Raw genomic sequence first — 22,381 nt, forward strand, 5'->3', positions numbered from 1 at the left:
ACTATGTACCACCCTACTATGTACCACCCTACTATGTACCACCCTACTATGTACCACCCTACTCCGCACAAACCACCACCTCCTGCCTACCCACACCCACCCCTCCCCCCTCCATCCCCGACGACCTATCCTCCGTGATAATCTCCACCTGCACCTTCTTCACAATCCCCACCGCGGCGCCATTCTCCGCCCGCTCAATCTCATCCTGCAACGGACTCCGATTCTCCTTCCGACGACCAGGCGTGGTGCTTCGTCCGGTCAACGTATAGTTCATGTACCGACGGGCCAGACTACTGTTTTCGCCGATAAAACGGGGCGCGTAGCGACGGAGGAAGTGTCGGAGGAAGGGGAGACAGATGCATATGATGGCGAAGTTGGCTTCAATATTGCTGTACTGTGTTAGGTGTTGGGTGTTGGGTGGGAGGAGGTAGGGGGGGGCAGGGGATTACATGAGGAGATTTGGCAGGCCGATATCGTACGTTGGGTCTTTGGAGTTGAGAAATGGGAGGAGGCTTAGCAGGCGGAGAATACCGGTCACCAGGGTTCTATCATGATATGATATTAGTTAGTCGGTGGGAGTGGTATGGTATGGATCAGGTGGAGTATAAACGTACGCGCAACCAATCATAAACATCAACAATAAACCAACTTTCTGAATCGATGGCATATGTAACCTCCACACCGTCGGGATGGGGACCAGAATGAGGGCAACATCGGAGATGATGTTCAGCACGGCGGTGGCGATATACAACGTGTATTGGTCGAGACAGGTCCCTCCCACGGATGCATCCCAGGCGCGTTGGATGGGATGGCATCCGAAGAGGAAGGCGAACATGAGAGCGAAGCTGTAGCCGATGATCATCAGGGCTAGACTGTAGAGGATCCATCGTGGGTAGCGTTTTTGTCGGAGCGTGCGGTGGTACAGGACGATGAGGCTGAGTTTGGCGAGGGCGAGGGTGGGAACGTAGATTATGACTGCCGAGAGGAGGGTCTAGATATATTGTTAGATAGGAATGCTGTGACTGGCTGGGGTGTGTACCTTGGTGTAGATGTTGAATTCTGTGGGGGTCACGTTCCAGTAGTGGATGCCCATGCCTCCGTGTTCGTATCCGTCTGGATAGGTTTAGTTAGGTAGAGGAGAGGAGGCACAGTCTTACAGATGGAACAGGCTTGGGTGCCAACTGAAAAGACCTGAGCAGGTTAGCAATGGATTTGTTTGAGGTATCAAGTTAGCAAAGATTTGTTTGAGGTATCAACCTACCCAGGCAAGGATGATGGAGACTGCAATGGTCAGCCACATTCATCCACGTTATGACAACTAACCATCATCCCATCCGAACTTGTGCAGCAGATATGCTTTGGTATACACTCGCAAAGCGAGACAGCCCGTGCAAGTGATCAATCCCGTGATGATCACCGCCATGTTGGCCCTGTACATATGGCGATGCGAGTGATCAAAGTCGTACGTCTCTCCTGGCGGAGGCACTGCCATTGTGATTTCGGCCATTGGTATTGATCAATCTGATGCTACAGACTATAGAATGGAAGCCTACGTGCTTATATTCCTGAGATCCCCTGAGCATCAAGTCATCCAGCCTTGGCACAGCAAGCTATTTTTCCTTTCTTTATCTCGAGGGCATCGGTAATTGCCATGTTGCACAACATCTTGTGCACGATCCTTAAGGCAATGATGTGTAACTCATTCGGTAATAGTGGCAATACCCCCTGATGGCAGTGCCATGACTGGCAGAATTCCTTGCGGCGCAGGCTTCCAATCGCTGTCCAGGGCGATGCCAAGTGGCAGCGGAGGTGATCGGCGGAGGATACCAACATGAAGACAAAGAGGTGAGGAGCATCAGGGATCGCGCTAATTGGATCGTTCGCAACGGCTCGTGCGGGCTTGATCGAGTCGTCCTGTTGACTACGCTGAATTCTCCTAATGGAGCTGTCCGTAGGTATTCTATCATGTCCCATTTATTGGCACTTAGACAATTTCACTGGACTCAGTTGGACCTCGCTACACCTCGCTAATCTTGAATCCGCCCGGAATCTGTACCTGGAACACTCCATCGGGATCATACTGTTTTGCAACGCGGGAAATAAATTCCACGTTCTCCTTGCCGTAGCTTTTGAGTGGGTTCTGTGATTTGTCCGCATAGTTGAGGTAGACATACTCGTTGTCCGCCCCGATCGACTTGGCAAAATCATCAAGCTCTTCCAGGATGGACTCGCCCAGACGGTAGAACAGAGCGTCATCGTCTTGATTGTCCCAGGAGAAGTCAAAAAGTAGCTCTACCGAGGTTAGTCATGTAAGGAGAAGGGCGATGCAACGTACGAATAAGGTTCTCATCGAACCGCTCCAAGCCTAGCACATTGCCGCCCTTCTCGACGCTACGCTGCGAGAAAAGTTTGGGCCAAGGTTGTACCATGGTATCGATAGCCCAGTAGTCGCTCTTGACATCGGCCTTGGCCTTCTCAATGTAGTTGTTGTGGAGGTCGATCGCCTTGCGAACGACTGTGGCGTCATTCCTGTACGTACCCGTCGTGTAAATATAGCTATACCTTAGTCAGAAGCTCATGATCGTATATTAAAGTAAGAGCCTACCGATAGCCTGGTGTCTGGCCCAGCTCCATGGTCAGGTTGTAGATGCTAGCGAATCGCATGGTACTGGTCGTATTAGGAATCTTCAAGAACTCTGCAAATGCATCCGCATAAGCGACGGGTTTGGTATATTCCAGTGCATTGAACATGGCATTCTGCCCCGTGACTGAATTGTATCCCCACATGCCAATCCATGACGCATAAGGGTCGTTATGTATGTTGTTGGTAAAGTCTACTCCCGCATCAATCTGCTGGTCAGTGGTAGAGTTGTCATACGTGATCAGCCCGCCCCAAAGGGTTTCGTGACGGAACGTTTTGAGATCGTACTTGGTAACAATGCCAAAGTTGATCGAGCCGCCTTTCAAGGCCTGATAAAGATCCGGGTGACTCGTCCGGTTGGCATTCACGATCGCTCCACTGGCGAGGACGACTTCGAAATTTTCGACATTGTCACATGCGAAGCCTACTCGTGCTGTGTAGAACGAATTCCCACCTGTCTCGTAGCATTAGCCAGGTTTAAACGCATGCCACCGGGCAAGTACCTCCAATCAAAAATCCGCTCACGCCAACTGCTCCAGAACGTCCACCAGGCACCGTGACCCCATAGGGCTCGAGGGTCTGATATACGGACTGCCACCGCGCACCCGGCAAGACTGATGCCACACCCTTGTCCTCGTGGTATGTGGTGTCATTCATCGTGGAGAGGTCAATGGTTACCCCCTGTTCGATACTTGCGGCGCCAGGCCAGGTGGTATGGCCACCACTGCGCACGGCAAATTGGCAGGGCGTTTGTGCCAGAGTGGAGATCACGATTGAGACGTCCTCCGCAGAATGAGGCTGGACAATACAAGAGGGACTAAGTCGAGCATTTGCCGCGAAGGTGACTGACACGGAGTCATTGTATGCTGCACTGGTGGGATAGATAACCTGGTCACGCAGGGAAGTGGCTTGAAGAGCGGTGCACTAAATTCTGGTTAGTTCACACCACTAAGTAACCAGCGGTCAGCATACACAAAAGTCCGCAGGATCAACCAGGAAATTGGCCTCAGGCAGAATGCTCAGAAGGGGTGCTGCCGCGGTCGAGACCTTCATCGTGAGTTCGTGTGTTCGTCACCCTGTCAGGGATGCCAGAGCCCTTGTATTTAAACTCAACAGCCGGTCCTAATGGGCTGCAGGCTAGTGTTCGCATAGCCATACAGCTGCATTACCGGAGTCTCCCGAGCTACTCCGTAGTACTCCAAGGCAGGCGATCTGTTTGGCACGACAGGACGGAGTCGAACTAGCCACGAGCGGACTGTGGTAAAGTTTGCTCATAATCGCAGTGTGGAGCAGAGCGGGATTTATGAAGAGATATACCAATCCCATAGGATGGAAGAGCTGCCCGATTAGACCAGCTGGCGAGTTTAAACTAGCTACTGCACGGTGGTGCGGGGTGACTTGGCGAGGCTGGATTGACGGTGAATCCATTGAAACCTAGTAGCTGGGGGCCGTAATCTGCCAGTGCGCAATATAATGCTGTCCTCTAAATTATATATGGAATTAATGATCTCAAAGCGTGGGAATAGGCAGAGATGAAGAACAGAGTGCCCATGATGCTTCTTTGAATGATGAACGGCATCGGTCCCGGCTGCGGGCCGCTTGCTGTCTTCCAACTGTCTAATCATGCAAGTGGAGCCCTCAGCTAGAGTTTAGACTAGTATAGATTATAGCATTGTTCTCGTTTTGCTAGGATCAACGCAAAGTCCAACCCGGATGGATTGGAGCACACCTCGTTGCTTCTCTAGTATGGAGTATTGGGTAGGTATGAAAGTTGGTTGAGGAGATGGAGTCCCGCGGAATCGGGCGGAAAACAAACAGTGCAAACCACGCGTCTTATCGAAAACTTTCCCGATTCCATCGCCAAAGTTGATCAGTCAACTGCTCGGCCCTGTCCCATTGACAGTGTCGCAATGCGCTCCTGATCATCCGAGGTGTGAGAGAGAAGGGGAATGATTTCGTCGTCTTCCCCAATCCCATGCCTGTGGTGCGCTTGCCTCTTGGCCCTTTCCTTTGATCATGAGCAGCCCAATTCCATATGATCCCGAAGACGACGACGACGCATCGGATTTCAAGCTCGAGATTCAACAGTCCCAAACCAGCGCCCCCGTACCGGCCCCTCCATTCGACGGTCCCACTTCGTCCTCGAACCATCCACCTGCACAACCCTCGAATGTGACGCGCCGATCGACCAGGGGCACGCGAGCCCAGGCGCTAGAGGATTTACAATCATCGCTGCCCAGAACATCCGTGGAGGCATATTCCGACGTGCTTGCGAAAACTACCGAAGGCCATGCGCCTGTTCCTGCGACCATTGGTGGGGAAAACTACAGGGCCACACAAAACGGAATCGTGACATGGACTCCGAAGGAAAAGGAAGTGCTATATGCCGTTTTGGATAGAAAGGGCAAGGATGGGATCCAGGAGATTTCCCGCCAGCTCGGCACCAAATCGGAGCTGGAGGTTCAGGAGCACTTGAAACTGCTCCATGCGGGCCTGGAAAGGCAGCACCTCAAGGACCGCCATACCAGAACGGTCATTCTGGGTGATGTCCCCGCGGCGGCCGAGATCAGCGAGGAATGCTGCGATGCGCTCGATCCCTATGCCGAGCTAGCTGCATTGGAGGAGCAGCTGGCGGAGGATGTCGCCGGGAAACAAAAGCACCATGACCTATGGATAATAGATCGCAAAACAGCCGAAGAGCTGGGACGGGAAATCAAATCCCAGGGCGCGGATCCAGGTGCCAACTCAAGCGCACATCTCACGGCCGAACTACTGAACGTGAAGAAGTGGATCCGGCTGTCCGAACGCTTTTTCATGAATTTCGGGGGTACAAGGCTGGAAGACAATTGGGCCAATGTTGCCTTTGCGGGCGAGACCCCATCCATGACGGCGGATGCGTTGGCGGACTTTTACGCCCTGACCGTTAGTTTGACGCGCCGCTTGGTGCAGTCGACTCTCTTCTTCGCCATGTCCAGGCGGCGGAATATGCGACAGACTGGCAACGAAAAGGCGAACGTCGTGAGGTCTCGCGATGTGCAGACGGCGGTGGACGTGCTTAACATGCAACGGGGCCACTCCGACTTCTGGGTCGGCCTAGCGCGGAGATGCAGCCTACGGGTTGAAGATTCTCGTCACCGAAAGGGGTGGAAGGCGGTGCACATGGAGCATGATGAGGTTGAGGATATATTATCTGGACAGGTGCCTTTTGAGACGGAGACTGGTGAAAGAAGCGTTTCAAAAGGGAGACCAGCAAGTCGTGCGGAGCATACAGATTTCGAGGATGAAGACTCCGACGAGATCGAGCCGTCCTCCCCGGTCTCGTCCGTACCCTCTTCGCCGTTGTCATCTCCGTTGGAAGAAGAGCCAATGGATCCCGAGGATGACCATGCGGAGCAGGTGGACGAACAGATGAGTCGCCTCGAGGAAGTGGATCTCTGGAAGCTCATTGGGCAGTCGCCACAAGCTCTCGAAGCGCAACTCCAGGCAGATGAAGCGCGCGGTGCTCACCGGCGGAAGCCGACTGGGGAGCGCAAAACGATGGGAGACTTGGTTGATTGGCGCGACAGGACGTTCTATCGCAACGAGTGGGAGGAATATGGACATGATATAGTAAATCTCTACGATGAGCTTTCAGAGAACCGACGGAAACGGCAACGTGTCGACAAACAAGCAGATGAACAGCCGTCATCGGTGCCGATTCTTGAGCATTACTCTCCAGTGCGGACTGCCAGTGTGGGGCACGAGGACGATGATCATGAAAATGACGACGGCGAGGGAAATGATGATGAAAATGATGGTGCGGGAGATGATGAGGGAGACGACGAGGATATCGATGAGGATATCGATGAGGGAGATAATGAGGAAAACGATGAGGGAAACGATGAGGAAATGGCCATGGACGAGCCAGCACCAGCGAAACCTGAGATTGAAGAGGACGACCACGATGATGAAACAGACGACGATGAAGGCGGCGAGGAACACTATCTGGATATGTCAATGAACGACTCAACACCAGCCAAGTATGAAGTGGCAGAGACTCCCGAAAAAGACGCAACACCAGAAGAAGAAAGTCCGGTATCTGCGGTTGCAACCCGCCTAATTCACGACTTCCAGAACGGCCATATAGAACCAACGCATACACCACGCAGAACATCCCGAGACACGGGATCAAGCGTAGTGTCAACCCCATCCAAGCCCAGAGAAACAGTCAGACGGAGCGCTCGCCTTCGGCAGGCGGCCCAGACAGCACCAGATGACGATATATCGTCCAGCTCGGACGATAACCTACCCGATACACACGAACATGATGTGTCGTCCTCGGAAGAAGACGACGAAGGGGGGATGCCATTGTATTCTCATCCAATGAGCCCAGCTGATTCATCGGAATGAATCCGCCCGGTATGAGATATTGATTTTGGTTACCCGCATATAGATTCTTGTATATATTGGCTTTCGGGATACCTGCTTGTATGTTTTGATTAGATACCTGGCCGCATGGCAATAGACTACCTCATATACTTGTTTCAACTTCTCAGTATCTAGGGAGTATACTATAATAGGTTCTCGGTTCGAGGTACGAAACTCATCACAACTTAGATCCATACATTACCAACGGCCAAGGCTGCAACCCAGCTCCGGTATTTCTTCCATAAAATAACAGCAGCTCGTTCAATGAGAAATGCTAATGAACAAAATAGAATCCAGATGGTATGAGCAAAAACAAAAAGAAAGGGCCGAACGCGATTTGAACGCGTGACCTTAAGATCTGCAGTCCCACGCTCTACCCCTGAGCTACCGGCCCCTTTCTTGAGAATCTGCCAATTCTATGGCATTATACACCATTGCCGGTAGTTAAGACGAGTAGTCACATACTGCGTAGAGGGTGCGTATCAGTCTAGATGCGATGCAGTGTGGTCAATCTTAGAGGGTTGATGCCTATGTTCATATTTGCTTGCTTTCATTCTAGGGCTAGCCTAGTCCATTCGATTCAAATTGATTAGGACAATACTCTGCGTAATCAATACTTCATAATGTATGGAAGGCTCAGTGATACGAGCTGTATGCAGTGTGTGTTGAGCGGGGGTTATAGCTAGCCACCGGGCAACGGTTCAATTGCGAGTGGTTGGAATTCAATGTAATCGATGTGTTTTCATAAAGGAAAAATTTATCCGAGTAAATAATTGTCAAGTAATTACTGACCAAAAAGTAATCAATGTCCTTCATCCATTGGAACCAGGAATGTATACAGATAATGAAATAAAGAACAAAAAGCAAGGGCCGAGCGTGGATCGAACACGCGACCTAAAGATCTGCAATCTCTCGCTCGTACCACTGAGCTATCGACCCGATTTTGTTGTATAACTATCCTTTCTAATGCAATACTAAATTTGGTGAAGAAATATAGGCTTGAGGTAGGATTGTACATATTCCCTGGGTGGTGTTGTTTTTGTATGCATGGTTGTATCTGCTAATATGCCTGCTTGGGTATGTGTAATAGTATTGTATTTGGTGCTTTGTGCTGTGCTGCGATGGGTTGCTGCCTTGGTGGCTGGGTCTTTGTTCAGGGTTAAATATATATTTGTTCGCCTGCACTAAGACAGCACCTAGAAATGAATACACAGTGTTCAAATGTTCCTGGCAATCAGTATATAGGTACCCCATGACACTGCTTACTACCTGGCGATGCCATGCCTCAATGGTCCGGTACACTGGTAACCAGCTGGTATACTGTGGTGGGAACCGTATAGTGAATGAATCGCTACCGCTAGTATATTTCCAAACACTACAGGAGACCACCAAGCTCCGTACTCCATAGACAGAAATCGAACAGCCAACCAATGAAAGCACCCCTAACCTACTATAATGTCGATAGTCGCCTGGATGAAGCCGCATAGTGAAGGTTGGGACGCCTTACAAATCAATACCCCGCAATGATTTGTACATAGCAGCCATAACTCCGAGAGTACCCTGTATACCTGCTATGCGTCGGATATTGAGACTGAATTTGTCAGCCAATAGACCGCGGCGTACTTGAATCCCGATCCGATGGGAGGCTTGACGGTGAGGATATAGGTCAAAGCTTGAATCCCGGGCAGGTGCACAATGGTGAGACGGGACATGTATTTAAGATCACTGGACCCGGTCAGACATCTGATCGCGCAATCATCTTCTGCTCGAGACACTACCCCCGATAATCCACTTTGATTACGGTCAGACAACAAAATGTCCAAGCCTATCACCCTCTACGGCCACACTCACGGGCCCAACCCCTGAAAAGTGGCCATGATCCTCGAAGAACATTCACGTGCCATACAAGACCACCTACGTCCCCCTCACAGAAGTAAAAAGCGAGCCGTTCATCTCCATCAACCCCAACGGCCGTCTGCCCGCCATCGAAGATCCCAACACCTGAATTACCCTATGGGAGTCAGGTGCCATCATCGAATACCTCGTCGAGACATACGACAAGGACAAAACGATTAGTTTCCCCGCCGGCACCCCCGAATACTATCATGCCAAACAGTGGATCTACTTCCAGGTCAGCGGACAGGGTCCGTACTTTGGCCAGGCCGCCTGGTTTCGGACCTGGCATCCGGAAAAGGTCCCAAGCGCGCGGGAAAGGTACAAGAATGAGGTTCTTCGGGTGTCGGGAGTGTTGGATAAGGTGCTTAATGATCGCGAGTACTTGGTTGGTGGGCGGTTTAGCTACGCGGATGCTTCCTTTCTGCCGTGGTATGATGCATTTGGGCTCGTTACTGATAATGAGGTGGATTTGGAGACGGAATTTTTGAATCTTGGTTCCTGGTTGAAGAGGATAAGGGAGAGGCCCGCCATCATCAAGATTAGCAAGGACATGGCAGATGTAATTGCCAATCGATCGCGCTGATTGTATTCTTAGATGGGCTGTACGATCTGCTTTGAGCTTCTCATGTTTGAAATCCGGGTATATAAGAGATATTATTGAATGGATGTCTATTCCAAGCAGTAGAGTGTAGAGGGTAGAAGGTAGAGTAGAGGGTGGAGATGCTAGTCTGAATATGGCTAGCGCGCCTGACAGGCTTGGCGCGAGTTTTTGGAGCGCCGGAGCGAGTCGCGACAGTTGCTCTGCTCTGCTCAACCCACTCTCCTCATCACGTCTCGTCGCTGTCCGGTGGAGTCATCCACCCCATTCATCTTGGATACCCCGACTGTTTCTTTCTCTCCCGCCTCAACCGATTGAGGGCCGCGTCTGCGCCCTGTCTACATCTATCCCAAGCAGAGCCAAGTTCCTTGTTCGCTGCCATCGCGACCTCAGCTTCCCGTCGTCTAGCCGACACGATGGAGGACACCTCTATCATGCCTGGGGCGGAGGATGCCCACGCGCTCAACTTGGCCCAAGATGCCCCAGGTGATTTGATCTCTACTTCTGGTGCGTTGCCCTCTCCGCCCCCAAGGGGAACCTGTCAACCTCTCCATTATGACACCCAGGATCGCAATCGCATCAGGGACCTCCTGAGAAGAAGACGGAAACTGTTTCGGAGACTGACAATCCATTAGACGCTCCCGCTTCACCAAAGCCCCAGAACGATGGCGAACCCGAGGACGAAGAGATGGGCGGCACCGAGACGGAGACGAAGAAGGAAACCGACGGAGGAGACGACTTGGCCGACGTCGCTGCACAGTCTGGTGCTGAAGGTGCCGCGGAAGAGCAACCAGCGCAGGCCAAGGCATCGGTGGAAGCCTCCGCACGCTCGCATCTCGTTTCGCAAACCCACGCCATCATCCTCCCCAGCTACTCCACCTGGTTCGACATGCACCTTATCCACCCCATTGAGAAGAAAGCTCTGGCAGAGTTCTTCAACGGCAGAAACCGCAGCAAGACCCCCGCCGTCTACAAGGACTACCGCGATTTCATGATCAACACTTACCGGTTGAACCCCATCGAGTACCTCACAGTCACTGCCTGCCGCCGCAACCTTGCCGGAGATGTGTGCGCGATCATGCGCGTGCACTCTTTCCTGGAGCAATGGGGCCTCATTAACTATCAGGTATGTAGACGGTTCGGTGCGATTCCACGTTGAGATACTGATGTCCAACCCAGGTGGATCCTCAAACGCGCCCGTCCAACATTGGCCCTCCGTTCACGGGTCATTTCAGAGTGGTCGCCGATACCCCGAGAGGACTCCAGCCCTTCCAGCCCGGGCCTAACCATTTCGTCAAGCCCGGAAAGCCCCTGCCCGCTACCGATCGCGCAGCATCAGCCACGCCGGCTACCAAGGCCGATTTGAACCTCGAAATTCGTCGCAATGTTTACGACGACAAGGGCAAGGAGATCACTCCTGCCGCCGACGACAAAGAGAAACAGACCAACGGCGAAGGCGCAGCAAACGGTACGACAGGCGATGTGAACAAGGCGTTGGAGAGTGCTTCCAAGGAGCCGAGGAAGAAGTTCCATTGCTTCTCTTGCGGTATTGACTGCACGCGCCTCAGATTCCACTACGCCAAGGCAACCCCGGCCACCGCCAACCCCGCCGCACCGGACAGCAAATACGATCTCTGCCCCAACTGCTTCCTGCAGGGTCGGATGCCGTCCAGCCACAGTGCTTCCGACTTTGTCAAGCTCGAAGAAAGCCCATACACCATCGCCCCCGATAAGGAGGCTCCGTGGTCAGATTCCGAGCTCATCCTGCTGCTGGAGGGTTTGGAGAACTTTGACGACAACTGGGAACAGATCGCCACCCATGTTGGGTCCCGGACCAAGGAGGAGTGTGTGATGAAGTTCTTGCAGCTGGAGATCGAAGACAAGTACCTGGATGACATGCCCGAGATGCGGGCGGCGAATGGCCGGGAGCCGATCAGCCAGACTGAGAACCCCGTTTTGTCGGTGGTCGCTTTCCTGGCACAGATGGCTGAACCGGCTGTGGCTGCTGCTGCCGCCGGTCGCTCCGTCGAGGAGATCCGCAAAGAACTGCGGAAGCAGCTGGAGAAGGGCTCCGGGGCGCAAGATAAGGGCAAAGAGAAGGAGGGTACGGCAGTCAAGGCCGAGGATTCCATGGACGTGGATATTACTCGGGATGAAGCTGGACAAGCCCTGGAGGTTGCTGGCTCGGATAAGGCCAAGGCCTCTCTCCCCACCGTGGCTCTTGCCGCCTCCGCCGCCCGTGCTGGAGCCCTGGCTTCTCACGAAGAGCGGGAGATGACTCGCCTGGTCTCGGCCGCCGTCAACGTTACGCTCCAAAAGTTCGAAATCAAGCTGCAGCAGTTCAACGAGATGGAGGAGATCATCGAAGCCGAGCGCCGGGAACTGGAGCTTGCCCGCCAGCAGCTCTTCCTCGACCGGATGTCCTTCAAGAAGCGGGTCAAGGAAGTCCAGGATACCCTGCAGTCCATCAGCCTGCGGGGACCGGGCGAGGAGACCAACGCTCTGCTCGCAGATGCGGCCACGGCGGGGATCGGAAACCGCTACAACTTCCAACCGGCAGGAGGAGATGTGAGAGGCGTGCAGCCGCTGAGCGCAGACACAGGGGCCGACTACAAGACGTTGGACCTGTAATGTACGAACGACATGCTTTCAACAGTTGGAGAAATTCATAACTTTTTAACGACCGGACACAGGAGCCGAGTGGGATTGCTTTCATAATATCCATTGTATTGTACAATATCATAGGGCCGGCCGAGGTAGACCGCCGCGTGGTGATGGTGATGGTGATGGTGATGTGATGGATGACGGGTGCACTATGGTCTGATTTCAATTTTTTCGTCGATCTACAATCAGCTAGGTAGGAAAAGGCGCAATGTTTTGGAGTTCCGAGCTTGCGTATCGTGAATTTTAGTTTCGGTTTGGCTTGTTGAATATTATAAATTGATCGTTGATTTGTAGCATTCGTTCGTTTCAATGGTTACTATAGATCTACGAACCTACATAGTAAGAATTGCTTAGCAGCTGTATGGATCACTCCCCGGAAGACACGGGTACGCGAAGCAATCATTAGCATCGTACTCAGAATCAAGTCCCAATAACCCACTACAATTAAATAAGAAACAGCATGACACCTCAACATGATCCCTCGCGACCTGTTCAATGTTGATCCTACCCACCATCTACCCACCCGCCAACGAAGGCAACAGGCAGGCTGGCAGGCATGTCATGTCGCTCCACCCGGACCGGGGTATGACGCATGCTTTATTTAAACGCAGACGCGTCTGCGCGTGCTCTGTTTTTCCACAACTACTATATATCTATCATATCATCATCCATCGGTCAATCAACATTGTATTATTATACCATTTTCTGGTTGATTTGATTATAATTTGGAGATTGTATACATTTTTAAATTGTTAATTACAAGCAACGATCACGATGCTTCCCCGGAAGAGAAAGTCTGAGGTGGATGCTGAAATAGCGACTACCGGGTCTGATAAGGAGAATCAGACTGCTGCTGCTGCATCAGCACCAGCACCAGTGCAAGTGAATTCATCTACGAAGAAAACCTGTGATGAGTTTCGCAAAGAGATACGCGAGTTCATTGCGTCGGGGGAGATGGACGCGGCTGAGTTTCAACGCGCTATTGACGTGTCACCGCGGTCGTATTCGGAGTTCTTGATCAGGAGGGAACGGAGAAAGGGGCCAGGTCGGCTACGTATAGGAATGCTGTCAAGTTCTTTCAGGACCGGAGGGGAGTGGTGCCCTTGACTGCGGTGCAGTCTGCAGTGCCGGCAGAGGCATCCGCACCAGTATCAGCACCTGCATCAGCATCGGCAACGGCATCAGCATCAGCATCAGCACCAGCATCAGCACCAGCCCCTGCTAAAAAAGCAAAGAAGAATCCGGCACCCGCACCCGGTTTCGATGTTTCGGCAATCCATCTGGACGGGGACGAGGATATGAAGGTGCCAATCTTCGACACATGCGATGTGGTGAGAAAAAAGATGAAGGCACATCTTCGCAAACCCGGGTTCACGCAGGCGGGCTTCTTGCGAGATATCGCCAAGGCGGCATTCCCCCAGAGCGTCAAGAGGTTGAATTCTAAGTCCATGGCGGATTTCTTGGCGTATAAGGGGCCGACCACCGGCAGTTCTGGGGTCATTTTCTATGCGGCGTATGTGTTCTTCGAGAAGTTGAGGGTGAGGGACGGCAAACCGAAAAATGACTTTCGACTGGAGATGGAGAAGATCTGGCCCAGGGGATTTGAGCGCGATAATCCGGCTAATGGGAGACTGTGGTGTGGTCCGCATGAGAGACCTTGGATTGACAAGTATGGGCGGGTGCAGTTCCGGTAATAGCTATGGGAGTGCTTGAGTTGGTGAAATTAGCAAAGGATGTATTTGTGGCTTGCTATTGTCCTAGTTAGACTGTGAATCCTCGATCTGGGGTTTATCATCTTTGATCTTTTTCCCCGCGGCATCGACGCCACCAAAGATTTCACTCGCAAGGTCCTCTTCCAGAAGGACGGCCAGCTTGGGACCCCTGTGAATCACATCCCAGCTGAAAATAGGCTTTCGGGTTTTGGTATCCCACTTCACGCGAGGGATTAGGCAAGACAGGCGCTTCCAGAGCCTCTGCATGAATCGTCGTGTGATGATATGGGGTCGTCCGTCTGCATATTTCTCAAATGTATCTCCCTTTTGTGGTCCCTTCTCCAGAAACAGAGCGAGATTGATATCGGAGTCGACGTGAGTTGGGGAAGTCTCGACTGGTTTTCTTCGTTTGGGTGGCGTCCACGGAGTGGTCCCGAGTATGAGGCCCTCTAACAGCTTGAGCTCCTTATCAGGCAGTGGTGGAAACATATTTCCTCGCGCCTTGGTGTACCATCTGCTCCTGATATTCATCCGACGAGATTCAGAAAGTGGCTTCCCCCAGATATTCTCGCTGGGGATGCTTGGCGTGGTCTCCTTGACGTACAAGCCGGCATTCAGTAGGGTAATCATTGCGTTGTGGTTTTGGGCCTTGAGGAGAGCGACCATGTGCGAGGGAGGCTCCCACCCATCGCTGAAATCTGTCACGGGATGCGCACCCTTTTTTGCTGGCGGGATGAACGCCTCAATCAGATCGTGTCTCCGTTTCCCTCGGCGACCATATGCGAGATGCAGAACCTTTTCCAACGGTTTAATATATCCATCATTGGCCCGATTGAGCAAAGACAATTCAGAGAGGGCTGATTTCCGGAGCGCTTGCTGTCGAAGCAGGGGCAGCTCCTTCTCCTCGGCGGCAGACCGTCGGAATCGGTCGAGGATGTAGGCCTGCATCTGGACCCTGGCGATGGGGTCCGGGAGGTAGGAGCACTGGCGGATTAAGGCCCGGTAGAGGTGTAGCCATGCTTCACGAGTGAAGTTGGTAGTCGACATCGTGGTTGACGTACTGCCAGGCACATCAATTGATCACTTTTGAGGTGATTCCGGACTTAAGAACAGGGACATAAAAAGAACCAGGCAGGCGGTGAGGCGGGAGATCCCAAACAGGCAATAAATGTTTTGGGAGGCAGCGAACGCGAAAACGGGCTAGCCGCGAACGCGACCGGACGAATAATGAAGCCCCGCGCTTCACTTTCGTCCTCATCGTGTTCTTTCCCCCATTCTTGCCATGCAAGGCTATTTGGTGGATTCAGCATCATACCGAATCACCTGACTTTCAGATCGCTGTGGGCTTGGGGTTCGTTGGAAATCTCCCGGCCACACCCCCCGTTTCAGTGTCTTGTTCAATTGACCTGTCTCATCCCTTCGCGGTCGGTGCGCTAGCCACACGCGCCTCTCTTTCGCGCGACTTTCCGACGCCTGGCCTGGTCAGTAAGACCCGGAACAGTAGATCCTAGGATAGGTGCAGTTCCCCACATGCTTTCATTCTCTCCTTCTGTCAGGATGCTTTGGGCTTGCTGAACTGCCCCTGCTATTGGCTTGCGTGGCTGCAATCCGGGACTTATTAACTTTTTCTTTTCGACACAGCCAGCCAGCCTCGAGTCGGTCGGTGTCGGGGTCGGGCACCCTAACACTAGATTCACCGTTCCCAATGGCTTCCAACAATCACCATCCAGCCCGCCCGGGCCTCCCCATGTCCTACTCGCAGAGCAGCATGAGCTCGGCCAATGGCATGGCCTTCTCACAATCGCAGATGAGCTCCTTCAACGCTTCCCAGTCCGTATCGTCCACCCCTCGAGCTACAACACCTCCGAAAGCATCACAACAATCCAACATGTCGTTTGGCTACTCGAATGGTATGCCGCACGGCCCTCGACCGGGTTTCGCAGGGTTCGAAGATATGAATGGCTATGGCACAATGATGTATCATGAAGAATTCAAGCCTCAGATTTACCGGGTCAGTGTTACTACCATCTGCGCATCGGATCCGAGCTTTACTGACTCGCTCAATCCGTACAGGCCGTCTACTCTAATGTCTCCGTCTACGAAATGGAAGTGAATGGAGTTGCGGTCATGAAACGCCGCTCCGATTCCTGGCTCAACGCTACGCAGATTCTCAAAGTCGCCGGTGTGGTCAAGGCAAGGAGGACGAAGACCCTGGAAAAGGAGATTGCGGCTGGTGAACACGAAAAGGTCCAAGGAGGGTATGGTAAATATCAAGGGACCTGGGTGAACTATCAGAGGGGTGTGGACCTCTGCCGTGAATACCACGTCGAAGAACTGCTGCGACCTCTTCTGGAATACGACATGGGCCCCAACGGTACCACCGGCTCAGCGCAGGACTCTCTGGATACCCCGACAAAAGAGCAAGCGATGGCGGCGCAGCGGAAACGACTCTACAGCGGGATGGATAACCGTGGGATGGCTCAGCCGCAGCAAGGCACATTCTTCCAGAACATTTCTCGCACCGCCGCAACCGCCGTCAATGCCATGAGCAAAGCTCGCTTTGACTCGCCCGCGGCCCGAGGCATTGACCAAAGGCGATCCAGCGTCATCCGGAAGCCTTCGCATCAGATGAACAGCCAAGAGACTCACATTCCTTTCAACAGCCAGCAAAGCATGTATAGTGTGGCATCTGACAGCGGCTTCGGAAGCAACTTCCAGGGCAATGGCCGCTACCCAATCCACGATGGTGCCAGCTTCGACCACGAGGAGCCAATTGAACCCCCTCGTAAGCGCATACGGTCTGTGTCCCACCATACGCAATCGTTCGGGCTTCCCTACGAGCATTCGACCCTGTCCATACATGAACCCACGCCCACCGAGCCAAATGATTCCTTTTACCAAGACATGGATGTCTCTACTTCGATCGTGGATGGCAGCAAGCGCGGGTTTGAACCGTTGCCTCCCGCCACCACCCCGGAAAGATTCCAGAAAATGAAACTCATAATGACACTGTTCCTTGATAAAAAGACCCGGGATTTCTCAGCCCATCCGGCGTTGATGCAATTGAGCGGGGAGGATCTGGAGATCCCGTTGGATGAATATCGCAATAATGCCCTGCACTGGGCGGCCATGCTTGCTCGCATGCCCCTGGTTTATGCTCTGGTCGAGAAAGGGGTTAGCATCTTCCGCCTGAACGGCGCAGGCGAAACCGCGCTGCAAAAGTCGGTAGGAACACGAAACAATCTTGATTATAGGAGCTTCCCGCGCTTGCTGCAAGTGCTGGCTCCAACTATTGACATGGTCGATTACAGTGGGCGAACCATCCTCCACCATATTGCCGTCATGGCCGCTACAGGGGGCGGGGGTCATGTTTCTGCTAAACACTACCTGGAGGGCTTGCTAGAATTCATCGTTTGCCATGGGGGTACGTCGATGAGCCAACAACCTCCTAACGGAGCTACAGAGAATGGAACGATCCTACCTCAGACTGGGGAAGTGATAACCCTTGGCCGATTCATCTCGGAAATTGTCAATCTTCGGGACGACCAGGGAGATACCGCCCTCAACCTGGCAGGACGCGCACGCTCTGTTCTGGTACCCCAGCTTCTAGAGGTTGGGGCAGATCCCCACATACCCAATCACACCGGCCTCCGGCCCGCAGATTACGGTGTTGGGGTAGATATGGTGGACGGAAACTCCCAGTCGCAGCAAGCTGGAAATGGAAGTGACTCGTTCATAAACCAGCTGGAGAAGACGAAAAAGGAAATTCTAGATTGTAAGCGCTCCGGTCCGACCTGTCCATCACTTACTAACTGTTATAGCAACCTTGGCTCAAATCACATCAATGGTGCAAGAGACGCTGGGTGGACTCGACCGAGAATTGGCCTCCACCCTGGCCAAGAAGCAAGAGAAGTTTGACCACTGGCACTCGAAGATTCGGGAATCGGCCAAAGCACGACAGATCGAGCAGAAGCAGCTGGACGAGCTTAAATGCAAAGCTTCGGAGCGCGTGGAACTGAGCCGACGGTTCAAAAACCTAGAGAAGTCGTCCGAGGACCTCCTGGTGATCTTGAAAACGATCCAGGGAGATCCACTGGATTTGTCGAAGAAATTCACAATCGGGGATGCCGACAAAGACCACGGGATTGACATTGCCGGGTTTGAGGCCGTCTTCCCCGAGAACTTCGACCCAGCGTCTGGCTTTTCCGAGCAGCAGATGGCTTTCCTTCGCGCATTGCCTGCCCCTGAAGGCTTACAACAACGGCTGGGGTGCTATCAAAAGTTCAACGAGGACATATTAAACGAAGTGGAGCGGCTCAAGTCCAAGAACGTGGTTCTGGGCCAGAACTACCGACGCATGGTCATGGCCTGTACGGGGTGGACCGCTGAACAGGTGGACGAGGCTGCCGAGGGACTGACGCAATGCGTCAAAGAGCTCAATGAGCATCCGGTCCCGGAAGATGAGGCGATTGAGATCCTGATGAAGGACCGCGGCCAGGACTGGTGATTCTTGAACGAAATGTGAAACGTCATGGTACATATGCCTGGTCGAATCCGGAGATTCGCCGCGGCTTTGAAGCGATACAGCGATTCTTGTTTATTGTTGCTACCTGTTGGCCCTTGGACACAAGGAGCATTGTTTATATGACAGGGCTGCGGTGTTGAGCATGGTTGTTTGGATGCATTGACGTCTGTATTTGCAGATACCCCAGAGCACATCTAATGGATTTTGAACGGCTAATAGGGTGGTGTCTATCTTTGGTCAAATATTAGCCTTACAGTTGAATGCACAACAATTCCTGGTGACTTAGCTGGATACCATTATACCACATGGCATCTGTACGAGACCGCCGAGATTCAGCAGAAGCTGTCCGGCATCGAGCATCGTAAGATATAGTGCGTTTCTGAATAGGAGGTGCGTGGAGATAGTACTATTAGTGTTCGCATAGATACAAATGGCGAAGGCTATCATAATGCCACGGACGATCGCCCGCGTCACCGCCCGGGGATGGCTTATCGATAACCCGGCAGAAAAAAGTGCGAAAAAGGAAGAAAGCGGGATGGCGGGGTTGTCCGTGTGCGCCGCGTTCTCATTTCCCTCCTTCATCTTCTGCTCGGACGGCTCTCCTTTGCGTCAGGCTTGTGTGGTGTGTACTTACTTCCCGGGCACCTAGAGCAGGTTCTCCTGAGACAGCCGCTCAGTCAATCCCTCCAGAACTGGCCGACGCAGGTCTGGTCCCGTCTTATTAATCCAATCCACTAGAAGCCTGTCGAAGATCGCATTGATCTCCTCAGAGTACGCAGAACCTCTTCTTCTGATACCTATCGTAAGGGAACACTCTTTCTGTGCAACAAAATGGCCGCCACCACTCCTTACCCCGCGTCTCTGAACACCCTGTTCGACGAGACGTCCTCGCTCCGGGACCAGTATGGCCCCATCCGGCTGACAGATGCGGATATTACTCCCCTGCTGCAGCTGCCCTCCGCGCAGGCGGTCTTTGGACATGATTCGACAGATGAGAGTGCTCTCGGCCGTGTCTCTGGCGGAGAGATCTCCTATACTACCTTCTTGTCTGAAAAGGCAAAGACGGTCGCCCAATCACCAGTGGATGGCTTGACCTCCGAACAACAGCGTTCCCAATTGCTTCACATCGGTCTCGCGGCCCTATTTGCCTTTTTGCAGTCGAACGTGACCGGTCCTCCTCTGGAGTTCAGCCCGGCAGATGTCATCATTCCTGCTGCTCTGCGGCCGGACGCGGCGGCCCTCCGTGCCGTTCGTGCTCGTGTCATTCGTGACCTCTCGGTGGATGGTGAAGCGGCCTACAAGCTGACCCCTAACGTGGAGTTGTTCGCTGTGGCAAAGGCTATCCTGGTCGACGCTGATGTCTTGTCGAACGGCCCAGTGATCGCTAGGACCGCAAGGGTTCGTATCAACTTCCTTCACCAGAAGATGTTGTCGGAAGTCACCAGCACATTGCAGGATGCGATCTACGAGGATCTGCAAGAGCTGGAGAAGGTCGTCATAAGCGATAAGTGCACTGCGCAGGAGAAGGGCAGGTTCCTTCTGGAACGGGCCACGATCCATACTCACCACAGCTTTGATGCGAAGGCCAGAAAGGATCTTGAACAGGCTGCGGTTGAGCGGAAGTTCGAGTTCGCGTTGACCGGTAAGCTCGGAAAGAGGACCAAGTTCCAGGAGCGTGATACCAGTCAGCTCGTCATCCTAGCCAAGAGCGCCGATGAGACATCAGAGGCAACGGGTGCTGCCACGGAGTCGGAGAACGATAAGCTCTCCGGCCCGAAGAACCTCGACCTCAATGATGATACTCTCCTGGAGTCAATTTCCTTTACCAAGACGGACAGACAGGAATCTCAGGGATCGCAAGTGACCGTCCATGATGAGTCGGACCTGCCCCCAGCCCTGGCTGCTCTGGTTCCTGGCAAGCAGCCTAAGCTTGACCCTGTCGACTCTGCTATTCTCCTCGCTCTGGCATCCGCAATCACAAACACTGCCCCCGAAAACGGTCTTACCCGGGAGGAAACCCAGCCGTACGCGACCCGCGTCCTGGAGGGTGGCAGCTCGAACTGGCAGGTGTACACCCAGGCCCTGATGGTGCGTAGTCGGATCGAGGGCTACAAAGCCAGGACGATCGAGAGAGCCGTCTTGCAGATGCAGGCTCTCGTTGACCAGGTCATCGCCGACACCGCCACCTCCGATGTTCAAGCAGGCATAGCCGTTGAAGGACCTACTACTTTCCTCCCGAGACCCGAGAAATCGGAGTCTGCATCCGCCGCCGAGCGTCTGGAGTACATCTGGATCCTGAACTTCTCCACTCGGTGGAGCCTCGAGGCAGAGCTCGCAACTCGCTGGGTCAACCTCGGAGGTCTGCGAACTGCCCTGGACATCTACGAACGCCTACAGATGTGGGCTGAGGCAGCTCTCTGCTACGCCGCTACCGAACGTGAGGACAAGGCCAAGTACCTCGTCCGCAGACAGCTCTACCAACCCACCGGCACGGACCCCGACGATGAGAACGAGAAATTCGACGGACCCGAACTCTCTCCTCTCCCTGCCGATGCTCCCCGCCTGTTCTGTATCATGGGTGACATCGACACCGACCCGGCAATGTATGAGCGTGCGTGGGAAGTCTCGAACAACAGATACGCTCGCGCCCAGCGCTCTCTCGCCCGTCACTATCTCACCTTGAAGCCCCCGGCTCTGGAGAAGGCCGAGGATGCCTACCACAAGAGTCTGCACATCAACCGCCTCAACCACAGCGCGTGGTTCGCCCTCGGCTGCGTTCAGCTTGAACTCCAAAAGTGGGACGACGCCATCGACTCCTTCACACGCGCCGTGCAGTTGGAAGACAGCGACGCCGAAGCCTGGAGCAACCTCGCCGCCGCCATCCTGCGCTCTCCCAAGCCCGCCGAAACTGAAACCCCCATCCCCGAAACCCTCCCCGACGAGGTCACCGAGGAAGGCGAGCAGCCCGTCCCCGAAGACCCCCACAAGCGCAAGCGCGAAGCCCTCGCTGCCCTCCAGCGCGCGGCGCAACTCAAACACAGCGACGCCCGCATCTGGGACAACGTCCTCACCGTCGCCGCCTCGATCCCTCCCCCCTTCACTCCCTTCCGCGAAGTCATCACCGCCCAGAGACGCGTAATCGAGCTCCTCGGCTCCAAGACCGGCGAGAAATGCATCGACGGGCCCATCGTCGGCATGCTCGTCGACCACCTCGTCACCGCCTACGACTACGAGGACCTCCTCATCCGCACTGACGACTCTTCCACCTCCGAGCGCGTCGTCCGCAGCGGCACCATCGCCGGCCAAATCCTCTCCCTCATCGATAACAACATCGTCCCCCTCATCACTCACTCCGCCCCTCTGTGGCTCCTCGTCTCCCGCGTCGAACAATTCCGTGACCGTCCCTCCAAGGCTTTCGAGGCTCACGAAAAGGCCTGGCGCGCGACCGTCTCTTCCTGCACTCAGGGCGCCTTCCAAATGGGCGACGAGAAGAAGTGGATGGAGATTGTCCGCGCCACGGAACGTCTGATTCGCGATGGCTATGCCCGGTACGGCCCGATGGATAAGGAAGGTGAGCCGAAGGATGCGGAGGTCCTCGTGGCCAAGGACTGGAGATTCAAGGCCAGGAGTGCCGTCCGAGGTATTCTGGGTAAGGGTAAGGAGTTCTGGGAAGATAGTGAGGGGTGGACTCGGTTGAAGGAGGTGCAGACTGAGGTGGGAAGTTCGTAACTGTGATTGTGATGTGACTGGATATGGTATATGGCATATGTGTTTATGAAAGGGAAAAGTTTATGCGTTGTTGATTATGAGGAATGTGAGCAGATGCTGCATATAGATTTTATCAGAGTTTATTATCTATTTATGTCTCATTTTGTCTTCTTTCTTCCTCTTTTGATTTTGATATTGTCAGAGATATCCAGATCCGGACGAAAACTATT

General features: G+C 53.4%; 9 protein-coding genes and 2 non-coding genes across 11 annotated transcripts; 5 read left to right on the forward strand and 6 right to left on the reverse strand.

Moving 5' to 3' along the window:
• Positions 1–58: 58 nt before the first annotated feature.
• BO80DRAFT_504364 (uncharacterized protein) lies at positions 59–1,492 on the reverse strand (the record flags this gene model as incomplete). Its single annotated transcript, XM_025724420.1, has 7 exons — positions 59–389; positions 450–545; positions 615–991; positions 1,040–1,113; positions 1,158–1,191; positions 1,262–1,281; positions 1,324–1,492. The coding sequence occupies 7 exons, from the start codon at positions 1,490–1,492 to the stop codon at positions 59–61; spliced, it is 1,101 nt and encodes a 366-aa protein (XP_025572230.1).
• Positions 1,493–1,956: 464 nt separating this feature from the next.
• On the reverse strand, positions 1,957–3,912 carry BO80DRAFT_427760 (FAD-binding oxidoreductase). Its single transcript, XM_025720099.1, has 5 exons — positions 3,614–3,912; positions 3,145–3,565; positions 2,606–3,095; positions 2,336–2,556; positions 1,957–2,292 (listed from the first exon to the last, which is right to left on the reverse strand). The coding sequence occupies exons 1-5, from the start codon at positions 3,692–3,694 to the stop codon at positions 2,018–2,020; spliced, it is 1,488 nt and encodes a 495-aa protein (XP_025572231.1). The 5' UTR covers positions 3,695–3,912; the 3' UTR covers positions 1,957–2,017.
• Positions 3,913–4,508: 596 nt separating this feature from the next.
• Positions 4,509–7,153, forward strand: BO80DRAFT_427761 (uncharacterized protein). The gene has a single exon (XM_025720100.1). It carries the CDS (start codon positions 4,658–4,660, stop codon positions 7,028–7,030), a length of 2,373 nt encoding a protein of 790 aa, XP_025572232.1. The 5' UTR covers positions 4,509–4,657; the 3' UTR covers positions 7,031–7,153.
• A 217-nt stretch (positions 7,154–7,370) lies between these two features.
• On the reverse strand, positions 7,371–7,442 carry BO80DRAFT_t247. The gene has a single exon. It is a non-coding gene; the product is annotated as a tRNA-Cys (tRNA).
• A 472-nt stretch (positions 7,443–7,914) lies between these two features.
• BO80DRAFT_t246 lies at positions 7,915–7,987 on the reverse strand. Its single transcript has one exon. It is a non-coding gene; the product is annotated as a tRNA-Cys (tRNA).
• Positions 7,988–8,753: 766 nt separating this feature from the next.
• Positions 8,754–9,593, reverse strand: BO80DRAFT_178993 (uncharacterized protein; the record flags this gene model as incomplete). Its single annotated transcript, XM_025714003.1, has 1 exon — positions 8,754–9,593. A coding segment is annotated over one exon (525 nt), but the record flags the coding sequence as incomplete, so codon positions are not given.
• Positions 9,594–9,762: 169 nt separating this feature from the next.
• On the forward strand, positions 9,763–12,500 carry rscE (putative RSC complex subunit (RSC8)). Its single transcript, XM_025722847.1, has 3 exons — positions 9,763–10,049; positions 10,178–10,668; positions 10,722–12,500. The coding sequence occupies exons 1-3, from the start codon at positions 9,959–9,961 to the stop codon at positions 12,171–12,173; spliced, it is 2,034 nt and encodes a 677-aa protein (XP_025572234.1). The 5' UTR covers positions 9,763–9,958; the 3' UTR covers positions 12,174–12,500.
• Positions 12,501–12,859: 359 nt separating this feature from the next.
• Positions 12,860–13,900, forward strand: BO80DRAFT_504367 (uncharacterized protein; the record flags this gene model as incomplete). The annotated part of the gene is made up of 2 exons (XM_025724421.1): positions 12,860–13,251; positions 13,332–13,900. Exons 1-2 carry the CDS (start codon positions 12,981–12,983, stop codon positions 13,898–13,900), a joined length of 840 nt encoding a protein of 279 aa, XP_025572235.1. The 5' UTR covers positions 12,860–12,980.
• Positions 13,836–14,995, reverse strand: BO80DRAFT_179008 (uncharacterized protein). The gene has a single exon (XM_025714004.1). The coding sequence runs from the start codon at positions 14,963–14,965 to the stop codon at positions 13,964–13,966; it is 1,002 nt and encodes a 333-aa protein (XP_025572236.1). The 5' UTR covers positions 14,966–14,995; the 3' UTR covers positions 13,836–13,963.
• A 205-nt stretch (positions 14,996–15,200) lies between these two features.
• Positions 15,201–18,722, forward strand: BO80DRAFT_413514 (putative APSES transcription factor (MbpA)). The gene is made up of 4 exons (XM_025718062.1): positions 15,201–15,434; positions 15,560–15,929; positions 15,992–17,693; positions 17,740–18,722. Exons 2-4 carry the CDS (start codon positions 15,624–15,626, stop codon positions 18,423–18,425), a joined length of 2,694 nt encoding a protein of 897 aa, XP_025572237.1. The 5' UTR covers positions 15,201–15,434; positions 15,560–15,623; the 3' UTR covers positions 18,426–18,722.
• A 277-nt stretch (positions 18,723–18,999) lies between these two features.
• Positions 19,000–22,377, forward strand: BO80DRAFT_427766 (tetratricopeptide repeat protein). The gene has a single exon (XM_025720101.1). It carries the CDS (start codon positions 19,275–19,277, stop codon positions 22,170–22,172), a length of 2,898 nt encoding a protein of 965 aa, XP_025572238.1. The 5' UTR covers positions 19,000–19,274; the 3' UTR covers positions 22,173–22,377.
• The last annotated feature ends 4 nt before the right edge of the window (positions 22,378–22,381 follow it).

Source organism: Aspergillus ibericus (assembly GCF_003184845.1).
Source record: "Aspergillus ibericus CBS 121593 unplaced genomic scaffold BO80scaffold_40, whole genome shotgun sequence".
Taxonomy (NCBI): domain Eukaryota; kingdom Fungi; phylum Ascomycota; class Eurotiomycetes; order Eurotiales; family Aspergillaceae; genus Aspergillus; species Aspergillus ibericus.